The sequence below is a fragment of the Lichtheimia ornata genome, assembly GCF_029851405.1.
Source record: "Lichtheimia ornata isolate CBS 291.66 chromosome Unknown scaffold00006, whole genome shotgun sequence".
Lineage (NCBI taxonomy): Eukaryota > Fungi > Mucoromycota > Mucoromycetes > Mucorales > Lichtheimiaceae > Lichtheimia > Lichtheimia ornata.
In genome coordinates, this window is record NW_026695326.1 from 168,784 (window position 1) to 192,827 (window position 24,044).

The following is a 24,044-nucleotide window of genomic DNA, read 5'->3' on the forward strand; positions in this document are numbered from 1 at the left end:
CCCTTTATAATATTCCCTTCCTCTCCTCCTCCTCCTCCTCCTTCCCCACTCGGACGCACCACACACACGCACACACACTTTCATCACCCCATTCATACCCCCAGTATTCATGCAATTCATCCTTTTTTTTCTTTTCATCTTACACCATTGTACCGTTTACCTACCAATCATGTCATGTATAAAAAAAGAGATTGCTGGGCCTCTATCTTTTGGTGTAAAGATATGCAGTTTAATTGATGTTTGTGAAATGACGTAGAAGGGGATGAATGCTCGTGCGTGGGAGAGGATAAAGGAAGGAAGGCGGGAAAAACCAAGAATGGAAAGAGTTAAGGGAGTGAGTGAGTGAGTATGACAAATGATGGGCGTTATATGAGACAATGAAGGGTCAAGTGGCGTTAATCTACTTTTTTTATGAACAGGACTGGATGGCTTCGGTCAATGCAAGCTCGTCATAAATAGGCAAACCCGATTCCGATAATTTTCCATTAATGGAGACACACTTGATACCAAGCGATTCAATAGCCTTGACGTCCACTGGTATTGCGCTATTGTCGAGGTAGATCAGGTGGGTGATGAATGAGGAAGGCGAATATGGATTGAACTCGTATTCAGGGAAGGGTGGTGTTGCAAGGCCTGATGATGTATCGCATGTCTCGTAAAATGCATGTCTTGCATCGATGTTGCGACTCTGATTCAAGGCAGCTGTGATGGTTTGGATAAAGTCCATGGCGTCGTAATCACTTGTTTCTCGATCATTGGATCCATTCAATAACAAGATCTTTTTTCGTAATGAGCAAGAATGGGCGATTGTGTTACCCACGTGGCGTAATATGAGACATGGTACAATGGATGTGTACAATGAGCCGATAGAATAAACGAGTGTCTCCTTGGCTGATGAAAGTTGAGTGATGAATTTGGGATTGGGGAGTGGATAAATCTCTTGGCCGTATTGGTTGATGTAATAAATGCGTTCGATGCGAGCTGCAAGTTTGGTATTGTCCTCCTTGCAAAAGAACAAATTGGTGCTCACCACAGGTGACGATGGATCACCGCTATCTTCGTTTGATAAAGCAAGATGTGAAAAGGCATCAATTGGATTGGCGTGTGTCCAACGACAACCGGGTATGCAATGACGACCCCGTTTTTCACTTGTGGAGGGTGGTGGATGTGAGATTTCATTCTGACCGGCTAATATTTGACCATTGGCAAGACGAGCAGCAATTGTGGCGGTATGATTGGTATTGATTACTGGTAATACGGTGGTGCGTTCGGAAATACCAGTGATTGCCGAAAACAGAAACAGGGCAGCCTCCAATGAACCAAGAAATAAACGAGCTCCCGTCAAAAAGAAGTTGCCGATACTGCCATTACGAAAGTCAAAACGCTTGTGGGCTCGTTTCAATGCTTCACAATGAAAGCTTGTAAGAAACCCGCGGATAGCCTCCTTTTTTTCGTTGGGGATGGCGTTCCAGAGCCTATTGTCATAAATCATTGCTATGATTAGTACACATAACACATGCTGAATCAAATCATTCTCCCTTGCCGCAACAAAAACAACAACACCCCCTTAACGCACACACACACACCCCATCCACTTGCGCTATTTTCGACTACTTACGAATGCCTGCCTTCCACAATACAAAGCCATTCTTCCATCACTTCTTGCTCGGTTGCATCTGCAGGGAGACGATAGCTGAGTAGATCTTTCATGGCCATTCTCTCGGGTGAACTTGGTTGTGGGTCGGCAAAATCAATAAGACGGGTCAAACGAGAGCGTAGATCACCAATACTTGGGCCACCCAATACACGCAGTAGCTCGCTCTATATGGAAAGTCAATGAGTTTGGGTTGCCATGAGGACTTGATTGGCGAAGGGTGTGTGTATGTGAGTGTGCATTACCGATGATCCACCGTTATCGGAGATGCTCAAGACGTAGCAAATGTCGTTTATTGCCGAGTCGTGAAATGTGCGAGCGATGTGGTTACAAGCTGTTCCACCAGAGACAATAATGTAGGAGGCTTTTTTGGTCATAGTAATAGTAGCAGGATATAAAAAGACGACATGGTTGTTTTGGAAGCTGCCTTGGCTATAAATACAAGCCGTCGTCGTCGTAAAACGGAGATGTACAAGTGGACCAGTGGCATTCATGGACCAGATAACAGATCTTATCAATGGCCAATAAGGGAGCCGATTCCTCGGATCGATGGCTTTACGTATGTATGTAATACTTGCAGCAGCACCAACACGACCATCAACAAAGAAGGAGGGGGAGTCATTCTCGTTTCCCTTCTCCCACGCTTTTTGTTGGCAAGTACACCTTACTTTTGTCATGTTTATCATTAAACGCTATTATACGGGCCCAATCGGGCTCTAAAGGCCCGTGCATTTCCGAGAGCCATTTTTCTTATGATCCCATCTCTGCTCACTCATTCACATACACAATACGTTTACACAGTGTGCAATAAACCAACCACAACCCCCTGCATCATTCTATTTATCCTTGCATTTGTTGCATCGGATCCTCCTAATAGATATGGCTTCAAATGGGTAGATGAAGAGCTCCATGTCAAAAAAAGTTGCCCGGGAAATTGTGTAACGTCTCTTATCAAGGTTACACCCGCTTTATCTGTTTGCTTCCATTGATGGTTTGTTATGCATGATATGCGTGTGGGGGGAGAGGCTATCTTGGTCACAAGGATTACCAAAGCGATCAAATCATTATCAACTTTGTCCTTTTCCCATGATGATAAGATGCTCACTTTTTTATCACACTGCTGACTGATGTGTTAAGCTATCGATCATTTCTAAATGTCATGGGGACATTGGCATGATGGATTATGATGTATGACATGGTATCCATTGTTAAATGATTTTGTCACCATCACATCTACACAATATGACGGCATACTCAAAAGTCCAATCTTATCGTAGGTCCCCCCCCTTTATCTTGAAAATACATATCGAGGCATCATGTTTTTATTCAAATCCCGATGCAGCGTTGCCAGGTGGGTTTTACTTTCTGATACCATGTGATTGAAACATTGCTGTTGGTATACTTGGATGCACAATGATATACGCATACCTAGAGTATAGGATATAGCAGGTTCCTTTCTTGATGGAAATGCGCTTGCGAGTGATAGCAACTTGATGCCATTGTTGTTTGGTGGTGATGGATATGGCCTAATTTGGTCATGTCAATCCAACGCTCTTTGTTAGAGGAATCAGGCATGATCCAGGTAATCTCCCCACATCTTTGTGATAGTCACACGCCAATCCTGCATATATAAATGTCAAGGGCCTTGTCACCCATTTACTCTCACACGCATCAACGTCTCTTTGATTGCTTTGCACTGTCAATAATCTGCGTATCACCCATGGGATGCAGCTACCTCGCATGACGCATTTAGAAATCTTTGGATTCGTGCCTTGGTCTATCATCGAATGCTGAAATTGACATGATGCATGAAATTTTGGTGCAGATAGCAAAGTATCTCGTACATCTAATCAGCGTTTTGGCAAAGAACGACATCGACCAATGTGATTTTAAAGCCTGTGTCTTTATTCAAGTCTCTTATTTCTTCGTCAACTCGATGCATAAATCGACGCTCTTTTGCAAGGGGCTATGGATCGATGGGATGTATGTACTACGTGAAATGCGCATGATCCCGGAAAATCTACGATTGCTATTTTGTGTAACGATCGTTAGTCATAATTAATCAATGACGTTGTCATGAAACCTACAATAAAAATACATCCTGTCATCAATACTATGGTCACACATTGATGAGCTTAAGGGTGTGGGCCACTGTATTATAGTTGGTAGAAAAGCTGTTTATTATATCTTTAGAGCTCTTCTAATAATAACGCCGAGCATTGACAAAGATAAGCGATGGCGGCCATTGTTCTTTTGTCGCACCAATCTTGACACGTTCATCAAGCATCTCTAGAGGCACTTCCTTCTCTACGCCTTGTTGCCGTGCAACCACCTTGAGTCGTGGTAATCGTACCTTGCCTGCTAGTAGCGGATAGCATGTATAGTGATAGGACACTTGAGAGAGGGGCAGCACACGACCCTTGAGAAGTTTGAGACCCGAAAATACAAAGGCGTCACTAAGCTCTACAGAGGCTGTGTATTCGGCCAAATGCTCTGTGGGATTGGATACGGTATACGTTGCTGTAAATTGCTCGCCGACATATAGTTCGTCAGGCACATCTATGTAAGCGTATAAGCATCAAATTTCTTTTTCTCTCTCCAACAACGTGCACCTATGTGTACCTGCTAGCACAGTCAAGCTTGGTTTTCTGAATTCAAGTGTCGGCATCGCCAATAGCGTTTTGGAGTATACAGCATCATTCCCACTCCTAAAAAATAGTCTAGTTAACAAACACCATTCCTCTTTCGCCATATCACCAATCCTTACCGTCGCCAGTAAATGGCAATTGATCCCACAGGCACTGTCGGTTGTGGTTCGGTAATATCCTCAGTCGCCATTCGGAAGGTATAGCTTGTATTATAAACGTATCCTGGAGCCCATGCTAAAGAAAACGAAATCAGCAACGTGATCATAGTCCTTCCATCTTCCATCAATTTTACCTTGTTTCTCGGCAGCTGTACTTTTGTCATTTGAAAGGAGAGATAATGAGGTGTATGGATGCTCAAATGGCTATAGAATAAGGTATAAGCAACGACCAAAAGAAACACAACACTTGACGTACCGATTGCTCAAGCTCCACCTTTTCAATCTCAAGCTCACTTGCTGCACAGCAGCGGATAGCCGTGGCGACTTGCCACTTTTCGGATCGTTCCAAATTGGGTGATGGTGTTGCAAGAGAAGGCTTGTCGCTCTGAGCAGATAGCTTAAAGTTGGTTTCAAAGGGTGACTTGAAAGCGATCCTTAGCATTTCACGTTTCTCAATAGTAGCATTGGGATCATGTGCACTGGCAGACGTGTATGAAGCCTAGCATATCCCAAGTCAATCTCATTGCCAAAAGTAATAAAGTACGACTTACTGTCAGCGTGACCAGACGTGTACCGGGAAGATCCTCTGCACACAAGTAAACCTTCTTTTTGACAGACTTTCCATTTTCGATCCTTCCAATGCTTGTTGTTTGAACACTTTCCTTGATGCCATCCGATGCATCACGTGAAAAAACGACAAAGTCAGTTGTTGGTTGGCCTGCGTTTTCGCATAAATATCAGTCATCATGATTTCCTAGACACTCAATCCTTCTCTTGCTTACCATGGCCAGTGGCATCCTTGATCTCAACAGATAATGAAGCATCAATGGCGTCCTGCTCTTGATTCTCCACCGTGATATTCAACTCAAAGTGCTCGTTGAGAAGAGCTTGACTTTCAAAATCAGCCGACAATTTCACTTGAGGGGGGCGTTGTGAAATTCTAATGAGGAGGGATAAGTTCATGCACTCGCTACCTTTCCATAATCATACCTCACGGAGTTTAGCTCGCCTCGTCCATCCAAAAACTTGAATTTGGGAGATGCATTGGTATCTATGAAAGCTTGTTAATGTATGCGAGGTTCGAATGTATCCTCATATCTTGACTATACCTGAAGGTGGTAGAAGCCATTTTCTACGCACCATGTCGTGTTCATTGATAACGACACGGCTTGGATCATAGCTTAGGCTGACATGCCACTGTGGGGAATTGATGTCAAGGTATACGCCAACAATCTAATTCATGGGATTCTTGTGAGCAAACTACTCTGATGTTTCCATATAAACACCACCTACCTTGAGTTGCTCGCATTCTTTCGGAAGCACACATCCTTCAAACACGATTGTCTGATTTTTGATAACACGCAAATCAACTTTTTTGGTATGCCATCCAGCGTATTCCCCTTCATTGATCGTCGTCATATCTTTTGTGCAATCAACATAGACCAGCGAAGCCAAGTCACCCTCATTGCCGATATCCTTCAATATGCAGTTGTACTTTGGATCATTGAACATGATACGCATAGCGCTGAAACGCAAAGGTTGAAGTGGGCTGTTGGTGCCGGTATGGAGCGTCACCTGGTAGGGTACCAGTGTATTGACAAAGTTGGCTCTATTCTTGAATTGGAGTTGGCATGTCAACAGCGGGTTGATTTGGTCCATTTGGATATCAAGTTGGGTTGGCTCTTTTTGTTGTTGATCCGACGACGGTTCCCGATGAATGATCTCCCAAAGTTCTTTTTGAATATCCTGACGCTTTTGATCTGACATTGGCAAATTGCTGGATAAAAGTTCCACCAAACACTCGACAGCACGTTCCCATGATCCCATTTCCTTGGCACAACGTAACGACCAGCGTAGAATGGATGCCAATACCATATGCCATTGCTCCTTACGATACGTCTTTCCAATTCGCTCAAAAAACTTGAGAGCCATCTCGTATTTGCCAGTCTCATAGTAGGTGCCTGCAATCTCGGCTGCCAGGTACAAGGTCATTCTCGTGTTGCGATACTTTTTGAATTGCTCATAGCTCTTGGTCAACAAATCAATAGTAAGCGCCGAATGATCCACTTGTCGCTCTGCCGCCACTAAAGCACCCCATGCCGTGTTGCTATCTTTGGCATCCTCACTCTTATCCACTTCGAGAAATCGTCGTCGTCGCTCTGCACAACACATGGCTGCCAAGTGATAGTAGAAACCAGGATGTTGTAAAATGGCACCAGGATTACATCCATCAGCAGCAGGAGGATTTCCAGCAGGATGATTGGTCATGTAGGCTGTTGGTATAGGGATCTTGAAGCCATGTTGAACTGCTGCATCGACGATATCGGCAAAGATGCGGTACTGCTTTGATAACCATGTCCAATATTCAAATGATTGCTCTCCCATTCCCCATGTCGTACAATACGTCTGCATCATATGCAAATGTCCATTGAATTGTCCAAGAGCTGCCACTGGTTCGTTCATGTACAAATAAAAGCTGCAAATCTACCCTTTGAGCGTTATATGTCATCTACATGGTAGGCTGTAGCATAGTAAACACGTACCTTAAAATTGATACAATCGATCAATGTGCGTGCTTCATGCCACCGTTTTCCTCGTAATGGCAATCCGGTTTGGCCAGGTGTAATAGATGACTTGGGTGCAAGCATATCAGCCACTAGGGTATATGCACTTTCATACGACCTTTCATAACATGGAATCAATAATGGCGATCAACACTATCAGTGGGTCATTCACATACTTTGTTGCACCATCCACGTCTTGTCGCATTTCTTGGAATAATGCCGCCTTGTAATCATATCGAAGCATCCAACCCTGAATCGATAGAGGTTGAGGCTCACTCGAATCGCCCAATGATTGTCTCGCTGATGTCGCAGGTGGTGGTAGCTTTGCACGTTTCTTTCGCACCTTCTTTATCCGGTTGTTGTAGTACTGGATGGCTGATTCATAGAGCGAACGATACAAGCTACATGAACACATCCAATGTAAGTACATCCATCTTCCCAATTTCCTTCATTATCCCTCCACTCACCCATTAGCAAACTCTTGCATGTCATGTTGTGTGCCTGGAGCAACAGTGAAGAATGATTGTCGGCTATCGAGACCAGATTGCTTTCGGATCATGGATAAACGCTCTTCCACAGCTGGGTCATCTAATCGCATGATTCATATCAGACTATCGCACTATCCAACCCATCCCTACCGCATAATAATATATACCAGTATGTTGACGTTTGAGGATAATGGTGGCAGCAAATCGAATTCCCTTGTCTTGGAAATACTTTCTAAGATCGCAATCTAAGTAAGACCATCCCTCGCAATAAACGTATCAACCGTTACCTTCGATCATTGATTTCCTGAGCAAGAGCCGTATCCTTTTCTCTTTCAGTAGGATCGATTAATATGTGGGAAGCCAAAGGACCAGTCTCTCGTTTGGGTCGTGATGCGCCTCCATGCTCGTTGCCCCAATCCCACAAGTCATAAAAGCCAACGACAACGGATGGTGTCTCGAGCTGCTTTTTAACCCATAAAGGAGTCATGCAACCATCTGGATGTAACGGAGACTCGGATGAAAGCGGTGATAGATTGGAGTGGGGTGGTGGCAAGTTGGGCCCTACTGGAACACGCTCGGGTAGCATGAAATCCTATACAGAGCGTCGTCAATACGCTTTCAAGATATGCAAGCCGAGTCGTATCGAGTTTGTACCTTTTCTATAAAGATGACACGGAAAGGAGGGCTAATGTTGACTGAGGATATGCTGCCATGGGCTGATCGAGCTGCTTCGTGTAACGAGAAATGCTGCTTGTTTGTAAAGATGGATCGCAACATGGAGCCGAGAGCACCACGCGATGAAGGTGCTGGACGATTGGACGTTGTCGGTTGTGGTGGTGGTGTTGTTGTTGATGCTGTAGGAGAACGTGGGTCATTGGATGACTTTTCGGCATCGGTGGACGTGTCATTGACGGGCGCTGTAGGTGTTGCTGGAAGATCGCCATTGAGACCGTAAATACCAAGTACAGGGACAGGGTGTAATGTGTACTCGGCAGGATATGTGTTCATCGCTCCAAGCCGTGGATTGGATTGTTGTCTCTTGTGATGGTTGGTTGCAAGTGTAAAGAACAAGTTGTCTCGTGCTGCTGCTGCTGCCTTTGACCACCAGAAAATGTTCCTGCGATATCTCATTCGCTATCAAGCCTGAATCATGTGGATGGCAGAGTGTAGCCTACTTTTCATTGTATAGCTTGTGGTATCCTATGAACAATGACATACATGATACGATACTTGCATCCTGAAATAAAGAACAATGATCCTCACCTTATGAGCACAGTAAACCGTATCACATACTCCAAATCACGTGAATGCGCTTAAGAGAGTGACATTTATTTAGCTTGAATGCATATACAAATTGATACCATTAGGCTTATGACTGGAAGACAATGAGCACCCAAGCACTTTTTAGTTCACTCGCTACCTCGTCGACAGGGATGAAATTATCGTTTTATGATAACAAGGAGGACGTACTTTAGTGAGGAGGATCCACGTTGTGAGATGTTCAATAAGTCTTACTATCATCTGTAACGATTCATTGACACGAGCCGTGTATGCTGGCTTTATCGCTATGATGTTAAGAGGACATACGTAGGTATGCAGATGAATGATGTCTAGTACCAAAGAAGGCTCGTCCTCACGGCTCACAAGTTGTGCGTGCAACTCAAGAGCACATAATAGGCTTCGTGGTGAACACCTAAAAAGTCGACACGTTTATGCCAATGATGGGAGAGTATTGATTGATATGGTACATAGTGTGATGGGAAAAGTGATTACGCCAAAGAATTCAAGTGGATCGGTGACGTGGTACACAGCCAAAGGTGAATTAAGCATAGTATATGGACTCTATGCCGGTAATGAAAGAATTGCTAAACGCCTGAGAAAGCATAGTATGAAGTAGAAGGCGACATACGTGGATTCCTCTATTTAGTAATAGATATCTATAAAACGCTTAGGTGTCATCTCTTTTGGAATCTATACGTGGCAGGTACTGCAATAGATGCTAGATGCCTTTGTGGCATTATGTACATGATGATGATCGGCTAGCGCATCCGGGAACAAGATGATCAGTGAGAAAATGGGTAAATCGGTCGTTCTTGTGTTATCATCATCATCCTATTATTATTCAGTAGCAACATGAACCGATTCTTTTATTAACCTTTACACACCACAAGGGAAATAGATTTGGCTCAATGATTGTAACGCGTGTATACAGAATGCAACGATATATAACTTGTCAAGTTCACATGTCATTGAAAAAGTATCATCTGATGTATTGTTGTTGTGTATGACGTACGGCCTCTTCCCCGCATCGCTATGTTTGGAAGGTGATGTACGGGAGCCAACCATATGTCTCCATACGCGTGTCTTGCCTGTATAAAGTTGGCCGAATCGAACAAGGTTCAATGGCAATAAGTTTTAAATGCACCATGCTGTTACTTTTTAGTAGGACAAGCTGCATTGTTATGGCGGAAATACGAGCTCCGGCAGAGGATGGATGTAATGCAGCTGTGAATGACAATTTCAGAATCAGACTTGGTGTGTGCGTTGATCAATACCGAGCAATCAAAAAAGGTGCTATGCGTGCAACAAATAAACTGGTAACAATCAGTTGAAATTCCCACCTGCAGCACGAGTCTTTAAATGCAGGATTCATATGAAAATGCCTTCCAAGTGGACATTGTGCGCAATCATTTTATTCTTTGCTTTCCGCTTTTACCCATATCTTTCTTCTCACTCACACTCACACTCACCCACCCACCACACACACACACACACACTCCCCACTCTTGATCTCTGCATCTCACAATGGCACCTTTGAAGACATTTACACGCGATGAAGTAGCTCGCCATTCGTCTGAGGGCGATCTATGGATTGTCATTGACGGCGAGGTTTGGGACATGAGCATGTTCGTTGACATGCACCCAGGTTTGTATCTGAAGTCTCTTTCTTTTCACTCTATGAGTTGTACGTTAACCTTTGACCCATTGTAGGTGGTGTATCTCCCATCATGCAATATGCCGGCAAGGATGCAACAGATGCCTTTTATGGTTTGCATCGTCAAGAAGTGCTCCGCAAATATGCACGCTACAAGATTGGTACTATTGAAGGCGAAAAGCAGCAAATCGAGTTCCGTGAACCAGGCAGTCTTTCCAAGGTTCCTTATGCCGAATCAAGTGCTTGGATGGGCTTCCGATCCCCATACTTCAAGTAAGCAATCACGCACGACACGCACGCCTCATGATCATTTATTAATATCACTGCTACTACGTATAGGGAAACACACTTCAAGTTCCGTACCGCTGTTCGCAAGATTATGGATGAACTTGCACCAGAAGCTCGTGAATTTGAAATCAATGGTGAACGACCCAGCAATGAGTTTATGGAAAAGATGGGTGCATCTGGATTGTTGGCATGCAACATTGGTCCTGGTTCATTCCTTCGAGAATTCAATGTCCAACTTCCTGGTGGTGTGGCTCCTGAAGAATATGATTACTTTCACGAGGTGTGTGTGCACATGACCCCTAGCTCCTATTGATCTTTTGTTTGGCTGATTGTTTATGTGTATACGTAGATGATCGTACATGAAGAAATGGCACGTTGGGGCACACGTGGAACTGATGATGGCGTCATTGGTGGCATGACCATTTCTTTGCCCACAGTGCTCAACTTTGGCTCCCCCGAACTCAAGCGCAAAATCGTACCCGAAGTATTGGCTGGTCGTAAGCGTATGGCCCTTGCAATCACTGAGCCCTATGCAGGAAGTGATGTTGCCAACATCCAGACCACAGCCACTCGTACTCCTGATGGAAAGCATTTTATCGTCAATGGTGTCAAAAAGTGGATCACTACTGGTAGGTTGCTCTTTATTTCATATCACAGTCATCATCTGCTAACAACAGCGCATGGCAACGTAAAGGATGCTGGGCAGATTACTTTTCGGTAGCTGTGCGCACTGAGAAGGGTATCTCCATGCTTTTGATTGAACGCAGTGAAGGTCTCGAAACCAAGCCTATCAAGACATCCTATTCGCCTGCAGCTGGTACGGCTTATGTATCAATGGACAATGTCAAGGTCCCTGTGGAAAACTTGCTTGGCAAAGAAGGTCGTGGTTTCCTTGTTGTTCTGTAAGTTTGATTGATATTTGAATGACAACGTTCTCATTGGTCCTTTCCTCCTTTCAATAGCTCCAATTTCAACCATGAACGGTAAGGTGTCATTGTGGATGGTGATTGGTATACGAGAGGGCTGACAATTATATACATACAGATGGGTCATGTTGACCGGATCTTCTATGGGTGCTCGTATCGCAGTTGAAGAATGCTTCAAGTGGGCCATGCAACGCAAGGTAAGTGATAGTAGCACCCGTTGATAATGTCATCTGATTTGTTGTGTATTCATGAAAATAGGTATTTGGCAAGCGATTGATTGATCAAGCAGTTATTCGTGCCAAGTTGGCCAAGATGGTAAGTGCCCATTAATGGATGTTGTGCGTTGTGAACATGCGCTAATGTATAACATCCCTGCAGATTGCCAGCGTTGAAAGCGTCCACAGTTGGATCGAAAACATCACATATCAAATGTGCCACATGAATTATCGTGAGCAATCTGAAAAGTTGGCAGGACCCATCGCATTGTGCAAATACCAGGTACGTCTTTTTTTCGCTTGTAATTTGGTACTGTATTGCAGGGGCTAACGGATATGGGATGTGGATTACAGGTGACACGTATGCTACACGAGGTTGCTGATGAATCGGTTCAAATCTTTGGTGGGCGTGGTATTACCCAAACTGGAATGGGTCGCAACATTGAATTGCTCAATCGAACATACAAGTTCTCGGCCATTTTGGGTGGATCAGAAGAAATCATGGCTGATCTTGGCGTACGTCAAGCGATGAAAAAGTTCCCCACGGATGCCCGTCTCTAAAGCAATACAACACGATTTTATCAACCTGGTGATGTCTTGTAGAATATCCAACACATTTACACAGCAACAGCAGTTGTAATGAATACATTATTTTGGCTAAATTACTTTTGAATGAAGATAGTGTCTGGATAAGGGTTTGGGGATGCTTATGCATAGATCTTTGAGACTTTTGCACTTGAATGATGGTGGAGGTTGTGATGAGAGGGTGGGTGTGTCTTGTCCATGTTTGGGTTAGATGATGATGATGCAGCATGTGCTGATAAATTGGATGGAGCACCTATACCATAGGTCAAGCCTGGTCCTTTATCAAGGAGTCTATATAGGTGTGGTGGTTGTTCACGCACAAATCAGCAGCACCGTTAAACAATGACAAGGCCTTTATTGGATGCTCATAGTACGAGGGAAAAGCATCGCACCCAGCAAGTTTATCTCAAGCTTGACACCAAATTTTATTTCAAATGTGCTACAACATAGGAAGCATCACCAGGGTCTTTAGCAGTTATAAATCTGACTGTATTGGGATGCAGCTTCAAGGCCACAGATGAAATTTCAGGGATGGTGGTGGATTGGATCGCCTACTTGCAGGGCCTCGACCTATCACTTTCTGTAAGAGCTTCATGGAGGGTGTTGGTTACTATTCGTTAACATTGGAAGTGAAGTACGCAAGCCAAAGTCAATAGTGATTATTGACGGCTGTTGAAGGATCACATTAGCCCAACCCATTCCCATGTACGAAGGGTGATTAGATGGCTTCCTATATACTCAACAGCGCTTCAATCTATTTGATAAACCATACCACAATTAAGTTTACTTAATCAACGTAGTGTTCCGGTGATACATGAAAATCGTGATGTGCCTATATAAATACCAGGATGTTGGCGAGCATGCTAAATAAGAAGATGTTGTATCCTTTATTGACATGCCCAAGGTAATGATTGTTTCATTTTTCTAATGACTATCTTATAACAGCAACACTTTTTGATGCATCAATGACCACCTTGGGCTATTGTATGTAATAACACGAGAAGTAAACGGTGCTACATTGTATCGTAGAGAAGAAAACCTCTGGCATGTGGAAGTGACAGGTACCTGCGGAGATGAAATTGTTGTGCACAGACACTTTTACCCCGCATCGGCATTGCTTTGATCGATGTAGGATGTTTCACAACTCATCTTATTCCTTTGTCATTCATGCTAATATGCATCTTCCATGCACAAAGGCTCAGCTGCTTCTGTATAATCATAAAGACCCTGAATTCACATGATGTAGAGAACATGTTAACCAAAGACACTGCCTTTCGCGGCAACGTCATTTGCTTTGACAACCTTATGATATATGTGGATGTAGGTTGCAGCGACATACGCAACCACCGGCTTGTATAAAACAATGTAGATATGAAACGGTGGCAGTAGTTTGATATCATAACGCTTTTTGAGGCAACTTACGTGAAATGAATGGCACAAAAAGCGAGGTTGCTAGCTGTCTACATAGTGGGCCTTTGGGCTTTATTAAAGAGTATACCGCCCAGGTGATTTGATCCAGTTGTCATCTTCAGGCGGCCGGTATATCATAAGGAGTAGTATGCTCATCCCAAAGAGTACGCTCATCAGCCCCAATAGAATCCTTGGTGTTGCATACGAATATAGGCTCAATAGCAGGACCATTGATAAACATCTGAGATTGTGTATGGAGCTTTCAGTGTCATGAATACATAAAGCGATGAATGTTGAGTAGCAGAAAATGATCACTGATCGGGGGCATGGACCAATTGTAAAACACACAACATCTTCTTAGACGCAGTATATTGTTATCATGTGCATCAAGGTGATTTGGGGCTTCATGTGGTTATTTTAAACAAATCCGGGAGTCAGGATGTTGAGCGTGTGGGTTGTTGCTATGACTGCGGTTGTCATTTTCCAAAGAGGTTATGCAATAAATGGCGGAATGTGAAAAGGCTCGACTGCCAAAAGCTCATAAATGATCCATCCAATGCTCCCTGGGAGTCATGTAGTAGACACCAAAAAAACAAGAGACATGGTGTTTACATGTACATTTGTTTGTGAACAACCCTCCTTGTGCATGTCATGATGATGGGGAACTTCTCCCCACTTCAACAAGGATGCCCCGTCCGATTTGCTTACATGTTCCCCTTATTAGATTTACTCCTCTGCTTTGGACCCCCTGTCCTTTTTTACCTTTTTCTTTCGCTCTAGCAACACACATACACATTTCTCTCTAATAACATTTCACCTTAATACCTTTCTCTTTCTTTGCATTTGTACACAATACACACACACACACCACAAAGGGCACGACATCATTCACTCCTACAACATCATCCCCCACCACCAGCATCATCATCATCATTGCCTATATCACCATCGATGAAGTACGGTCTCGAATTGCAGCAAAGCATTTTTCCTCCTTGGCGGTTGTCATACATTGCATATGATGTGTTAAAACAGGAGCTAAAGACTCGGCAATTGGAGCATGGTTGGACTGGTCAAGATGAAGCCGAATTTGTACAACTTTTGGATAATGAGCTAGCTAAGGTGTATGACTTTGTGAATGCCAAGTTATCCGAGATTGATGCACGCATCATGTATTGTGAGCGCACGATACAATCATTGCAACGTAATCAAAGCACCACAGCTGAAATGTCGAATAGCAGTTATAGTATGATGGATGAAGCTCTCACTGAAATTCTGTTTGATGTGAATGACTTGTCTCGGTTCACACGTGTTAATTACACCGCTATCCAAAAGATCCTCAAGAAGCATGACAAATGGACCCATATCAATCTAAAGCAGGCGTATGTAGCCAAGCTGCGGGATAAGCCATTGGATAAACAACGTTTCGATGTGGCTATCATCTACATCTCAGCCCTGCATGATATCTGTCGTCATCGAGGACGTCCTCCCACTGGCAATTCAGCTGCTGGTGCCGACCAAAATGCTTTTGAACGTGCAACAGCAAAGTATTGGATCCATCCTGATAACATTACCGAAGTCAAAGCGATCATCATGTTGCATTTGCCGGTTCTCATCTTCAACAAAAACAAGAAATACGAGTCCTCTGATTCAGCCATTTCGAGTGTATACTTTGATAATCGCAATTACGACTTGTACACAGGTCGCCTTCAACGTGATGAGGGATCCGAAGCTATTCGATTTCGATGGTAATGTGTTATCACTGTTCAATTGTGTGATGTTGTTTTTGGAATGCTCATATTCATCATCATAGGTATGGGCCAACGGATTCTAAAAATATCTTTATTGAACGCAAAACACATCACGCAGCGTGGCTAGATGGCGCATCGGTGAAGGATCGTTTTCGATTGGATGAAGCACACGTCAACAGCTTTGTTGATGGTAGATTGACGGCCGATGGCATTGCAAATGATTTACGGCAAAAGGGTGCTGATCCAGCAACGATTGATGATGTGCATTTTATTGCTAGTGGTGTCCAAGAATCGTTTCGTGAAAAGCAATTAGAGCCCATGCTTCGTGTGTTTTACAACCGTACAGCATTCCAATTACCAGGTGATCAGCGATTGAGAATTTCCCTTGATACCGATATGACATTTATTCGTGAAGACCATATTGATGGTCGTTCAAGACGACATCCACCAACCAATTGGCGACGCAATGATCTTGGTGTTGATCCACCTTTTGATTATGTATCTGAAAGCGACATTCTACGATTCCCATATGCAGTATTGGAGACTAAGCTGCAGACGCATTTGGGTCAAGAACCTCCAGAATGGCTTACAAAGCTAATTGAGAGCCACCTTGTACATGAAGTGCCTCGCTTCTCAAAATACCTGCATGGCGCTTCCCATTTTTATCGTGAACGCCTACCGCTGTTGCCATGGTGGCTCGCCGAACTCAACGTTGATATCCGCAAACCACGTTCTGAGCATATTGGTCTTACACGTTCTCGCAGCTTTAAACCTTTAATCGATGGCCGTTATCGCCGTGCTATGATTGAAGAAACTGAACGTGCCAATCAGCAAGCAATTATGGATCGACATGGTAGCCCAGCAACGCTTGTTGGCAAATCATCACCATCTTCTCCACCATCAACCCCGAAAAGGCAGGGATCATTCCAAAGTGCCAAGAAAGGCGGTTTCAATTTACCATGGAGTCGTCCAAGTACGCCTGATTATGCATCAGTGCCTATGAAGACGGGTGCTGGATATCAATCCTCAAGCTCATTACCACCACCACTTCCTGAAAAGGGTGATTGGAGAAGTAGTAGAACCCTTCAAGATCAAGCACCTCCTCCTTCTACAAAAGGCACCACGCATCGATGGATAGAAAAAATGTGGGGTGATGGTAGACGATCCACTGATGATGGAAGCACCTATAAACGCCAAAGGGTCAAGGTGCGAGTCGAGCCCAAGGTCTTTTTTGCCAATGAGCGTACTTTTATCTCCTGGTTGCAGTTTTGTGCTTTGCTACTCACAGTGGCTCTCTCCTTGCTCAATTTCGGTGACAGCACTGCACGTATCGTTGGTGGATTGTTTATCTGCATTTCAGCTCTTGTTTCCATATACGCTCTCTATCGCTTTGAAAAGCGTGCCTGGTAATTCTTCTTGTCCTTTTTGAAATACTTCTTTTTGCTAATGCATCATGATGAAATAGGATGATCAATCGGCGAATCGATGGTCGATACGATGATCTTTGGGGACCTGCAGTTCTCTGTACCCTTTTAGTTGTGGCTCTTGCTGTAAGTTTACATTTGCCAAAGAAGCGACATATCGCATCATCATACTCATTTGCTCTAAATAGGTTAATTTCTACTTGCGGTTCAAATAATGCAATCAACATATCCCGTTTTCCCTATCTACACCTTTTCTCTCTCTTTTTTACCCTTTCCCATATTATTGATATGCACGCATTCTCACATACTACTAACACACACACGCACACACATACGCTTACGCATATGCGCAACATCGCATTGCATGTCGGTAGTATCCGGCTTTAACTTGACACACAAAAATGTAACATTCTGCTGATTGAGTCTCTTTTTCTATCATCCAATATTCCTCTTTCTTTATCACACAACCATCTACTACACCATTTAAACCAATTGCAAGGATAATAAAGTTGGCATGATTCCCCTTTAAAATTGACAAGCGTCGACATCGAAAAATGCATGCTCGGGAAAAAGCGTGCTGAAAAGGGGTAAAAAATGTTAAACGAGGATGCAGGAGCTCATGTTATCGAGGGGGTAGTTCACATATTTGTGGTGTCTCCGAGTGTATGATCACACATGACCTAGTTCATACGCACGCGAGTGCACACGACATCCATTTCCCAAAGGGGATCAGCCCGCCAACATCCAAGCATGACATTGGATACTTTTATCATTATTCTCATGATGGAAAAGATGAAGAGCTCAAAGTACAAGGAGTGATGGTGATGATGATATACTATTGGGCGGTCACCCAAAATGGTTTATGCATGGCCATTCATTGTTGAACACCGCTACATCCACTATTCATTGTTTCCCTACTCCTATTACACGACTACACGCGTTCCTTTCAAGTGTGCTTCCTTCTGAAATTGTGGGTTTCCTTTGTTCTGATCGTCTCCATTGCATGAAACAAGAGCAACCATTGTGTTTGACACGCACGACACACGTGCAATGACGGCTCACAACCGATCGAGCGCTTCGACTTGTTCACACCAAACCTCCCTTCTTAATGGTCATTGCGACAGCGATATGCTTCAGGAAGATGTATATTTGAGTTCAAACTCACCAACAACGTTATCAGCTCCTGCAACACCAAGACCAGCTCAACCACCCATAATGACCATGATTCCTGTACGTAACGGCACGACAATGATGACATCTCCTCCTCCACCTCCCCCACCTGCTTTCCCATATCCCGAAGATACATCACAGTCCTATTGTGAGTTTATCTATCATACTGGATTCCAACAAGGTAAAGTTGTGGTATTCATGCTCAAGTCATGGATGGCATTATGCTCATTTCACTCTCCTTAGGTCGTTTCTCGGATATCAGTGTATCTTTTCCAGTCCAAGGAAGAACGTATGCCCTGCATCGGATTATAATGGCGCGATCCCCAATGCTATACCGTCAATTGATGGCACCGACTACTGCGGCAGGATATCATCATGTGGATTTGCTCAACATCAACATACCAGGATCAAGCGAAGCTTTGCACACGGCACTCGGCCACCTCTATCGACCCTTATCAATGCATGATATCGAGTACATTATGCTCCATACGCAATCCAATCAACCAACAGCAAGACGTGTATGCGACTTGATCCAAATATCAGATTCACTTGAACTCCCATTGTTACATCGGCAACTCATTCAAATCGTACAACAGCATCTGAACCAGGATACAATCTTTTCATGGATGAATGAGCTACTCAGAAGATATCATCCTCTTGGATCACCATCATCATCACTCAACAGTCAAAAGAAATCAGCAAAGTGGATGCGTGTCATGGATGAGATTGTTACAAGTTTCCTGATCTATACGCTGCCTCGTCAACTGTTACAACCTCATGACCATGGTCCAAATCATCACTGGCAACACCGACAACAACAAGATGTGTCTGAAGAAGCAGAAGAGCGGGAAAAGGGTGGTAATGATGCAGCTGCTGTTGTTGTTGCTACGACACCGTTTTTCCTTGGTAACAATCGTGTCAGCATGATACAAGGATCCAAAAAGTGCATGGCTTTGAGCAGCGATTACAACGAGTTGGTGCACATGTATGCAAAGATACCATTGCTGTACCTGAAGCGATGTTTGGAACACAAAGACTTTTTATCCAAGAATGTGCTATGGCGGTATGCATTTGCGAAACGCGTGCTTCATGAACGTGAATGCAAACAACCACGACGAGCTGCAACAACATCATCACCACGTGCGCTATCGGTGATGCTTGAGTTTGATAACAGCAGCAAGAGCACCATGGATGATCACAGCAGTATTGGGATTCGTATTATGATGATGCAACAATAGTCTTACAGTAGCTTCAATTTTACTTTACAACTTAGCTGTGTATGTAGTATAAACACTTTTCCATCCTTATGCATGATACGTCGTGTTAAAAGTGGATATTGGGATACACAAAGTCTCGACAAATGCTGCATTCTTTCAACACATGCATGATACCTTTTCATAATAAACTTCACACCATACTTGTTGATCCAATTACACATCATGTGTCTTTTGCAAATGCAACCATGACATTAATCTCAGTCGCTCTCCACATATCGAAAGTACCAGGTATGCGAATCAAAGAAAATCCACCACCACCAGCAGATACCTCATTGTTCAAGACACAATGAAACAACCACACCCTTTCTCTTCCATCCCTTTATCCTTTATCACAGCATTTGCCATACCATCATCGTCCTATAATACAATGCATCCATATCTTACACCATAGAAACTTAGAAATGGTTGGCCAACGCAATGCCGTATGCGCTAAAGTGACCCTTTAATCCAACACCATTCACAAGAGATAGATTGATTGAGAGATACAAAGAATTACTATGATGTGTAATACGTTGATTTGGGTGATGCTATCTTTTGGGCGGGCATTGTGCGAAGGTGGATGGTGAAGCAAACAACCTGTGTCACTAGTCTTTTGTATTAATGATAGTAGCAGCAATGAAACTATGCTGCGTATTTATTGTATGGAATGCATATTCTGGATGTGGGATGAAACAGGGACATAATAATAGTGAGCATGAAGGCGTTAAGAAGATGCTGATACAATTAAGGTTTTGTACGCCCTTTGGATACACTGCTTGGAAACCAATGATTGGTGAATTCAAACTGTGCTGCTATTGAAATGCCTGTGCTCCCCATACAACTTTACTTTTTTCTTGTCTCTCTTTCTTTTCTATCTCGCCACGCAAAGAAACCGATATGCCATCCTTGTCGACTATTGTCAACCACCCACTCTTCAACGTGGCATTCTTTATGGTGATTCGCCAGTTTACTAAAAAGTTGCCCTTGGAGGATCCTCAATGGTTGTGGAATCTACGCGCATTCTTTGTCATTTGCCAAACACTTGCCATTGGTTTGCAGTTCTGGTTGATGTGGAGAGTAGTCAAGAAGAATGGTAAGTTTACATCAAAGGCGTTGTATGGGTATGGGTATATAAGATAGCTGATTCATGGATGATGGTGAGGATAGACCAAACACAACTTCGTTATGTGGAACCTGCAAAGCAACAATGGGATGGTACTGAAGCACCCGAGGAATTGATTGTTACTACTTATAAAGGTACGGTATAGCGAATGGTAAATAAGGCTAAGATGCTCATCCACCTTGTATAGACTATGATGTGGCCGAGATCAAGAAGGCAGTTCGCCAATCCATGACCAGCATCTTGATGATTGGATTCATGCATCTTCAATTCAAGTTTGTTCAACCCCTGATTATCCAATCGATTTTGGCATTCAAGAACTTCTTCATGACCAAGGAAGCTCGTATTCACATTTGGGGCGAATCCACTACCTCAGGTCCCTTGCGTAGACCTTTCCGCGTCGAAGCACCCTTTGGCATTGTTTCTGAAGCTAAGCAACCCAAGACTGATAAGGCTTCTATCAAGCGTGCTGAAAAGGCTATGAAGGCCGAGTAAAATGGAGGCGAGAAAAAGGAAAAACGTGTACACGCACAAGCGATCCATTGTAAATAGATGATACGTACAGTCAACTTTAATACATTTAGAATGATGCAAATGATGGTTCATGCTAGTGGGGGAGGGGTTTATGGATATAAAAGGGAATGTGTAAAGGGTCGATGATGGAGTTCATGGTCATGCTTCATTTCGTTGTGGTCTTCTTTTTGCGTTTGGCAAGGGCACTACCATCGTCGGTCTTTTTTCGTTGTCGTTTACCGGTAGCATCTTCATCTATCGTATCATCCTCATCATCAATACGCCTTATTCAATTCCAAGTCCCATCCCCCAATTCTTTCAAGCTTACCACGACTCTGTGTCATACTCTGCAATGGAATAAAAGGATGACTTATCAATACAACAGGTCCTGTAATCATCCTTGATGTATCACTTACCGGTGCAACTGAAGGTATAGTAGCCTCTGTTCTTCCTTTCATAGCCGCCTGTTGCTCCGGTACAAAGCGGTTCTGTGCTATCCTTAAGGCCGATGCTTCAATAGTACGATCAATCCAATGTCTGAATTCTTGGCTTTCGCGTGCACGTAATGTCCCAGATTGGCCTGATGCTTTTGTAGAATAGCCCTGAATCAATAACCCCATAGTATTGTTGAGCACATGCATGATCCATCACTTACTCTTCTTATCGGATGATGCTGATGATGACTTTGGTGCTTGCCAACTATACCCCTTCGAAGGATCAAAATCCATCCATCGTTGTGTCTCCTTGAAAGCACTGTTGACATGGAACAAGCTTGTCAACTACATATGGATCATGTTAATTAATATCATCGGTTGATTGTTGTGTCTATTAACTTACCAAGCGATTGGCAATCACGGAATAGATGGTAGGAGATTGATACACGTTGGCGCCCATAATGTAGTAGGTGGCGATGGGATTGACTATCATTCATTTCTCAGCCAAATTGCCGGCATTGGTATCACACAACGTTACTCACCATCGTTTGGTTCAGGTCCTCGTCGATACTGCTTCTGAATCACCCATACAGGAGGTTGCTCGTGCACCACTGCAAACTCGATGCCTGTCATTTTCCTAGGGGCATCCTGTAAGCTTTCATTATACTCTTTGTCCCCTTGTTTGATACTACCTTAACGCTTCAACGGTTGCTTCATATGGCTGTCTCAAGTCATTGTATTGCGTTTGCATTGCAAGGATCTGGTTATTGCATTGACGGTCCCAAAAAGGCGATTGTGCAAAGTAGTCGAGCACCATTTGTTGGTTTTGGAATCCACCCACACGCTAAAAGATGGTATGTAGTTTCCTTCATTTAGCAGCGAGGATCAATGAAATCACCCCACCACCATCACCACTCATGTGCACCTCGATCCAAGCCGTGTCGCGCCATTCTACGCTAGTCAAGTCTTCGGTTTCAGTAGGTCGGCTCATTTTGGCGTTGAGTGAAAGAGAGAGAGAGACAAGTAGCAGGTGCGCGTTTGGAAATCCAACCCGATTATGCTCCCAGCGCAATAGGTCATGTGATCTGTCAGCAGCAATCAATGTTGTCTTGTCAACACGGCAACTTTAAGATATAAGGCTTTGGCAAAGAACCAAGCTTGATCCTATATTTCCTTATGCATCATCCCCCCAAAAAAAAACAATTTATCATTCATTGTTGTTCACAGAAATACCCACGCCCACCGTATACACAAAATAAAAGGAGTGTTGTCGCCAACCATTTTCCTCCCACACACACCTCTTTCTTCCATCGTATCATTTTGTGCCAATGGAGAAGCCGCCCTCAAGATACAATAATCGAGCCAATCTTTATTCCGAAGTTACATAGCGATGATGGACCATCCTCTACGCCAAGACCAATCCCAAGCCGTGCGAGATACAGTGGAGAGCTCAAATGAGGAAGGCAGCCGTCATTTGATTTGGTCCGCTGTATGGCGATTATGCATTCGCAAGAGGAAGCTATGGCGCAGGTGTTCATTAGTTTGAAGGATCCACAAGCCAAGCCAAGAATTGCTTTGACAAGCGGGATCGAGCTATCTGGCATAGTACAACTGTAAGCTTATTTCGAGAAGCACACATACCATTTCATCAAAATTAACTCGACTCTTTTCCTTTTGCTTTGATCATAGCATGGGAATCAAACACTACCATTAACACGCAAAATCGGCCAACGCATTCCATACCAGTGTTCCTTCTGCTCCAGCATTTGGATGAAAAGGGCGTTGATAAGCTCTTCATTGACTTTAATTGTACATTCTTCACATTCCTGCAGTTGTCAATTGCTGAACATCTGCTACAACATGATATAAACCCAAATCAAGTACGTAGCTTCAATATCAGATTCCCCCCCCCAGCTAACATGCATTTATCACAGAAGCAAGGCTGGAGGACACACCGTTGAAGACGCGGCTATTGGATTGTTGGACCAGGTCTTGCACTCGGACATGAAACTCCCAACCATGAAGAGCAATCTCTGTATTTGTATTTGCTGAAGGCCTCATGTCTTTGACCACTTGTCATTTTGGTATGCCTGAGCTCCGCCACGCAATTATCAATCAGCTTGCTATATACGATGAACTTCCTCAACCAGCCATACCATCAATGGGATGGTACATAGAAGCTGGATCGGTATGTGTTTGAAACATGCGCATAGTATTTATACTAATGTGGGGTAACCTTAAACAGAGATCGTCTACAAACTGGCGTGAAATCCAAGCTTTGACCATTGGATACTTGGCTCAAGCTTTTAACTTCAAATAACGACTTGGATCTGATTATTGCCAACACTTTGCATGGCATGTAAGTTACTCATTTAGCGTATGTAATTCCTGGGTAGATGATTCTAACAGTGTTTCATCCTTCATAGACTTCCACAATTGAAGTTGATTGGTGGTATGAGTGCGAGAGGGGAGGATCCCTTCGTACACGATGTGTTCGCATTGTTGCTA

At 43.6% G+C, this 24,044-nt stretch overlaps 7 protein-coding genes across 7 annotated transcripts; 4 read left to right on the top strand and 3 right to left on the bottom strand.

Annotated features, from left to right (window-relative positions):
- Positions 1-409: 409 nt before the first annotated feature.
- On the bottom strand, positions 410-2,031 carry O0I10_002223 (uncharacterized protein; the record flags this gene model as incomplete). The annotated part of the gene is made up of 3 exons (XM_058482307.1): positions 410-1,475; positions 1,619-1,821; positions 1,900-2,031. The coding sequence occupies 3 exons, from the start codon at positions 2,029-2,031 to the stop codon at positions 410-412; spliced, it is 1,401 nt and encodes a 466-aa protein (XP_058346805.1).
- A 1,823-nt stretch (positions 2,032-3,854) lies between these two features.
- O0I10_002224 (uncharacterized protein) lies at positions 3,855-8,643 on the bottom strand (the record flags this gene model as incomplete). The annotated part of the gene is made up of 16 exons (XM_058482308.1): positions 3,855-4,213; positions 4,277-4,362; positions 4,422-4,536; positions 4,595-4,664; positions 4,717-4,959; positions 5,012-5,178; positions 5,243-5,400; positions 5,451-5,511; positions 5,570-5,693; positions 5,754-6,944; positions 7,004-7,142; positions 7,201-7,425; positions 7,492-7,612; positions 7,680-7,744; positions 7,800-8,104; positions 8,167-8,643. 16 exons carry the CDS (start codon positions 8,641-8,643, stop codon positions 3,855-3,857), a joined length of 3,906 nt encoding a protein of 1,301 aa, XP_058346806.1.
- Positions 8,644-10,317: 1,674 nt separating this feature from the next.
- On the top strand, positions 10,318-12,437 carry O0I10_002225 (uncharacterized protein; the record flags this gene model as incomplete). Its single annotated transcript, XM_058482309.1, has 10 exons — positions 10,318-10,438; positions 10,504-10,720; positions 10,787-11,015; positions 11,085-11,364; positions 11,430-11,637; positions 11,698-11,718; positions 11,780-11,858; positions 11,920-11,976; positions 12,040-12,159; positions 12,231-12,437. The coding sequence occupies 10 exons, from the start codon at positions 10,318-10,320 to the stop codon at positions 12,435-12,437; spliced, it is 1,539 nt and encodes a 512-aa protein (XP_058346807.1).
- Positions 12,438-14,822: 2,385 nt separating this feature from the next.
- O0I10_002226 (uncharacterized protein) lies at positions 14,823-17,258 on the top strand (the record flags this gene model as incomplete). The annotated part of the gene is made up of 4 exons (XM_058482310.1): positions 14,823-15,616; positions 15,682-17,025; positions 17,085-17,169; positions 17,232-17,258. The coding sequence occupies 4 exons, from the start codon at positions 14,823-14,825 to the stop codon at positions 17,256-17,258; spliced, it is 2,250 nt and encodes a 749-aa protein (XP_058346808.1).
- An 835-nt stretch (positions 17,259-18,093) lies between these two features.
- On the top strand, positions 18,094-19,451 carry O0I10_002227 (uncharacterized protein; the record flags this gene model as incomplete). Its single annotated transcript, XM_058482311.1, has 2 exons — positions 18,094-18,394; positions 18,457-19,451. The coding sequence occupies 2 exons, from the start codon at positions 18,094-18,096 to the stop codon at positions 19,449-19,451; spliced, it is 1,296 nt and encodes a 431-aa protein (XP_058346809.1).
- Positions 19,452-20,366: 915 nt separating this feature from the next.
- O0I10_002228 (uncharacterized protein) lies at positions 20,367-21,084 on the top strand (the record flags this gene model as incomplete). Its single annotated transcript, XM_058482312.1, has 3 exons — positions 20,367-20,562; positions 20,637-20,726; positions 20,780-21,084. The coding sequence occupies 3 exons, from the start codon at positions 20,367-20,369 to the stop codon at positions 21,082-21,084; spliced, it is 591 nt and encodes a 196-aa protein (XP_058346810.1).
- A 184-nt stretch (positions 21,085-21,268) lies between these two features.
- Positions 21,269-22,527, bottom strand: O0I10_002229 (uncharacterized protein; the record flags this gene model as incomplete). Its single annotated transcript, XM_058482313.1, has 8 exons — positions 21,269-21,357; positions 21,431-21,449; positions 21,519-21,688; positions 21,758-21,881; positions 21,940-22,022; positions 22,079-22,173; positions 22,229-22,380; positions 22,462-22,527. 8 exons carry the CDS (start codon positions 22,525-22,527, stop codon positions 21,269-21,271), a joined length of 798 nt encoding a protein of 265 aa, XP_058346811.1.
- Between the last annotated feature and the right edge of the window lie 1,517 nt (positions 22,528-24,044).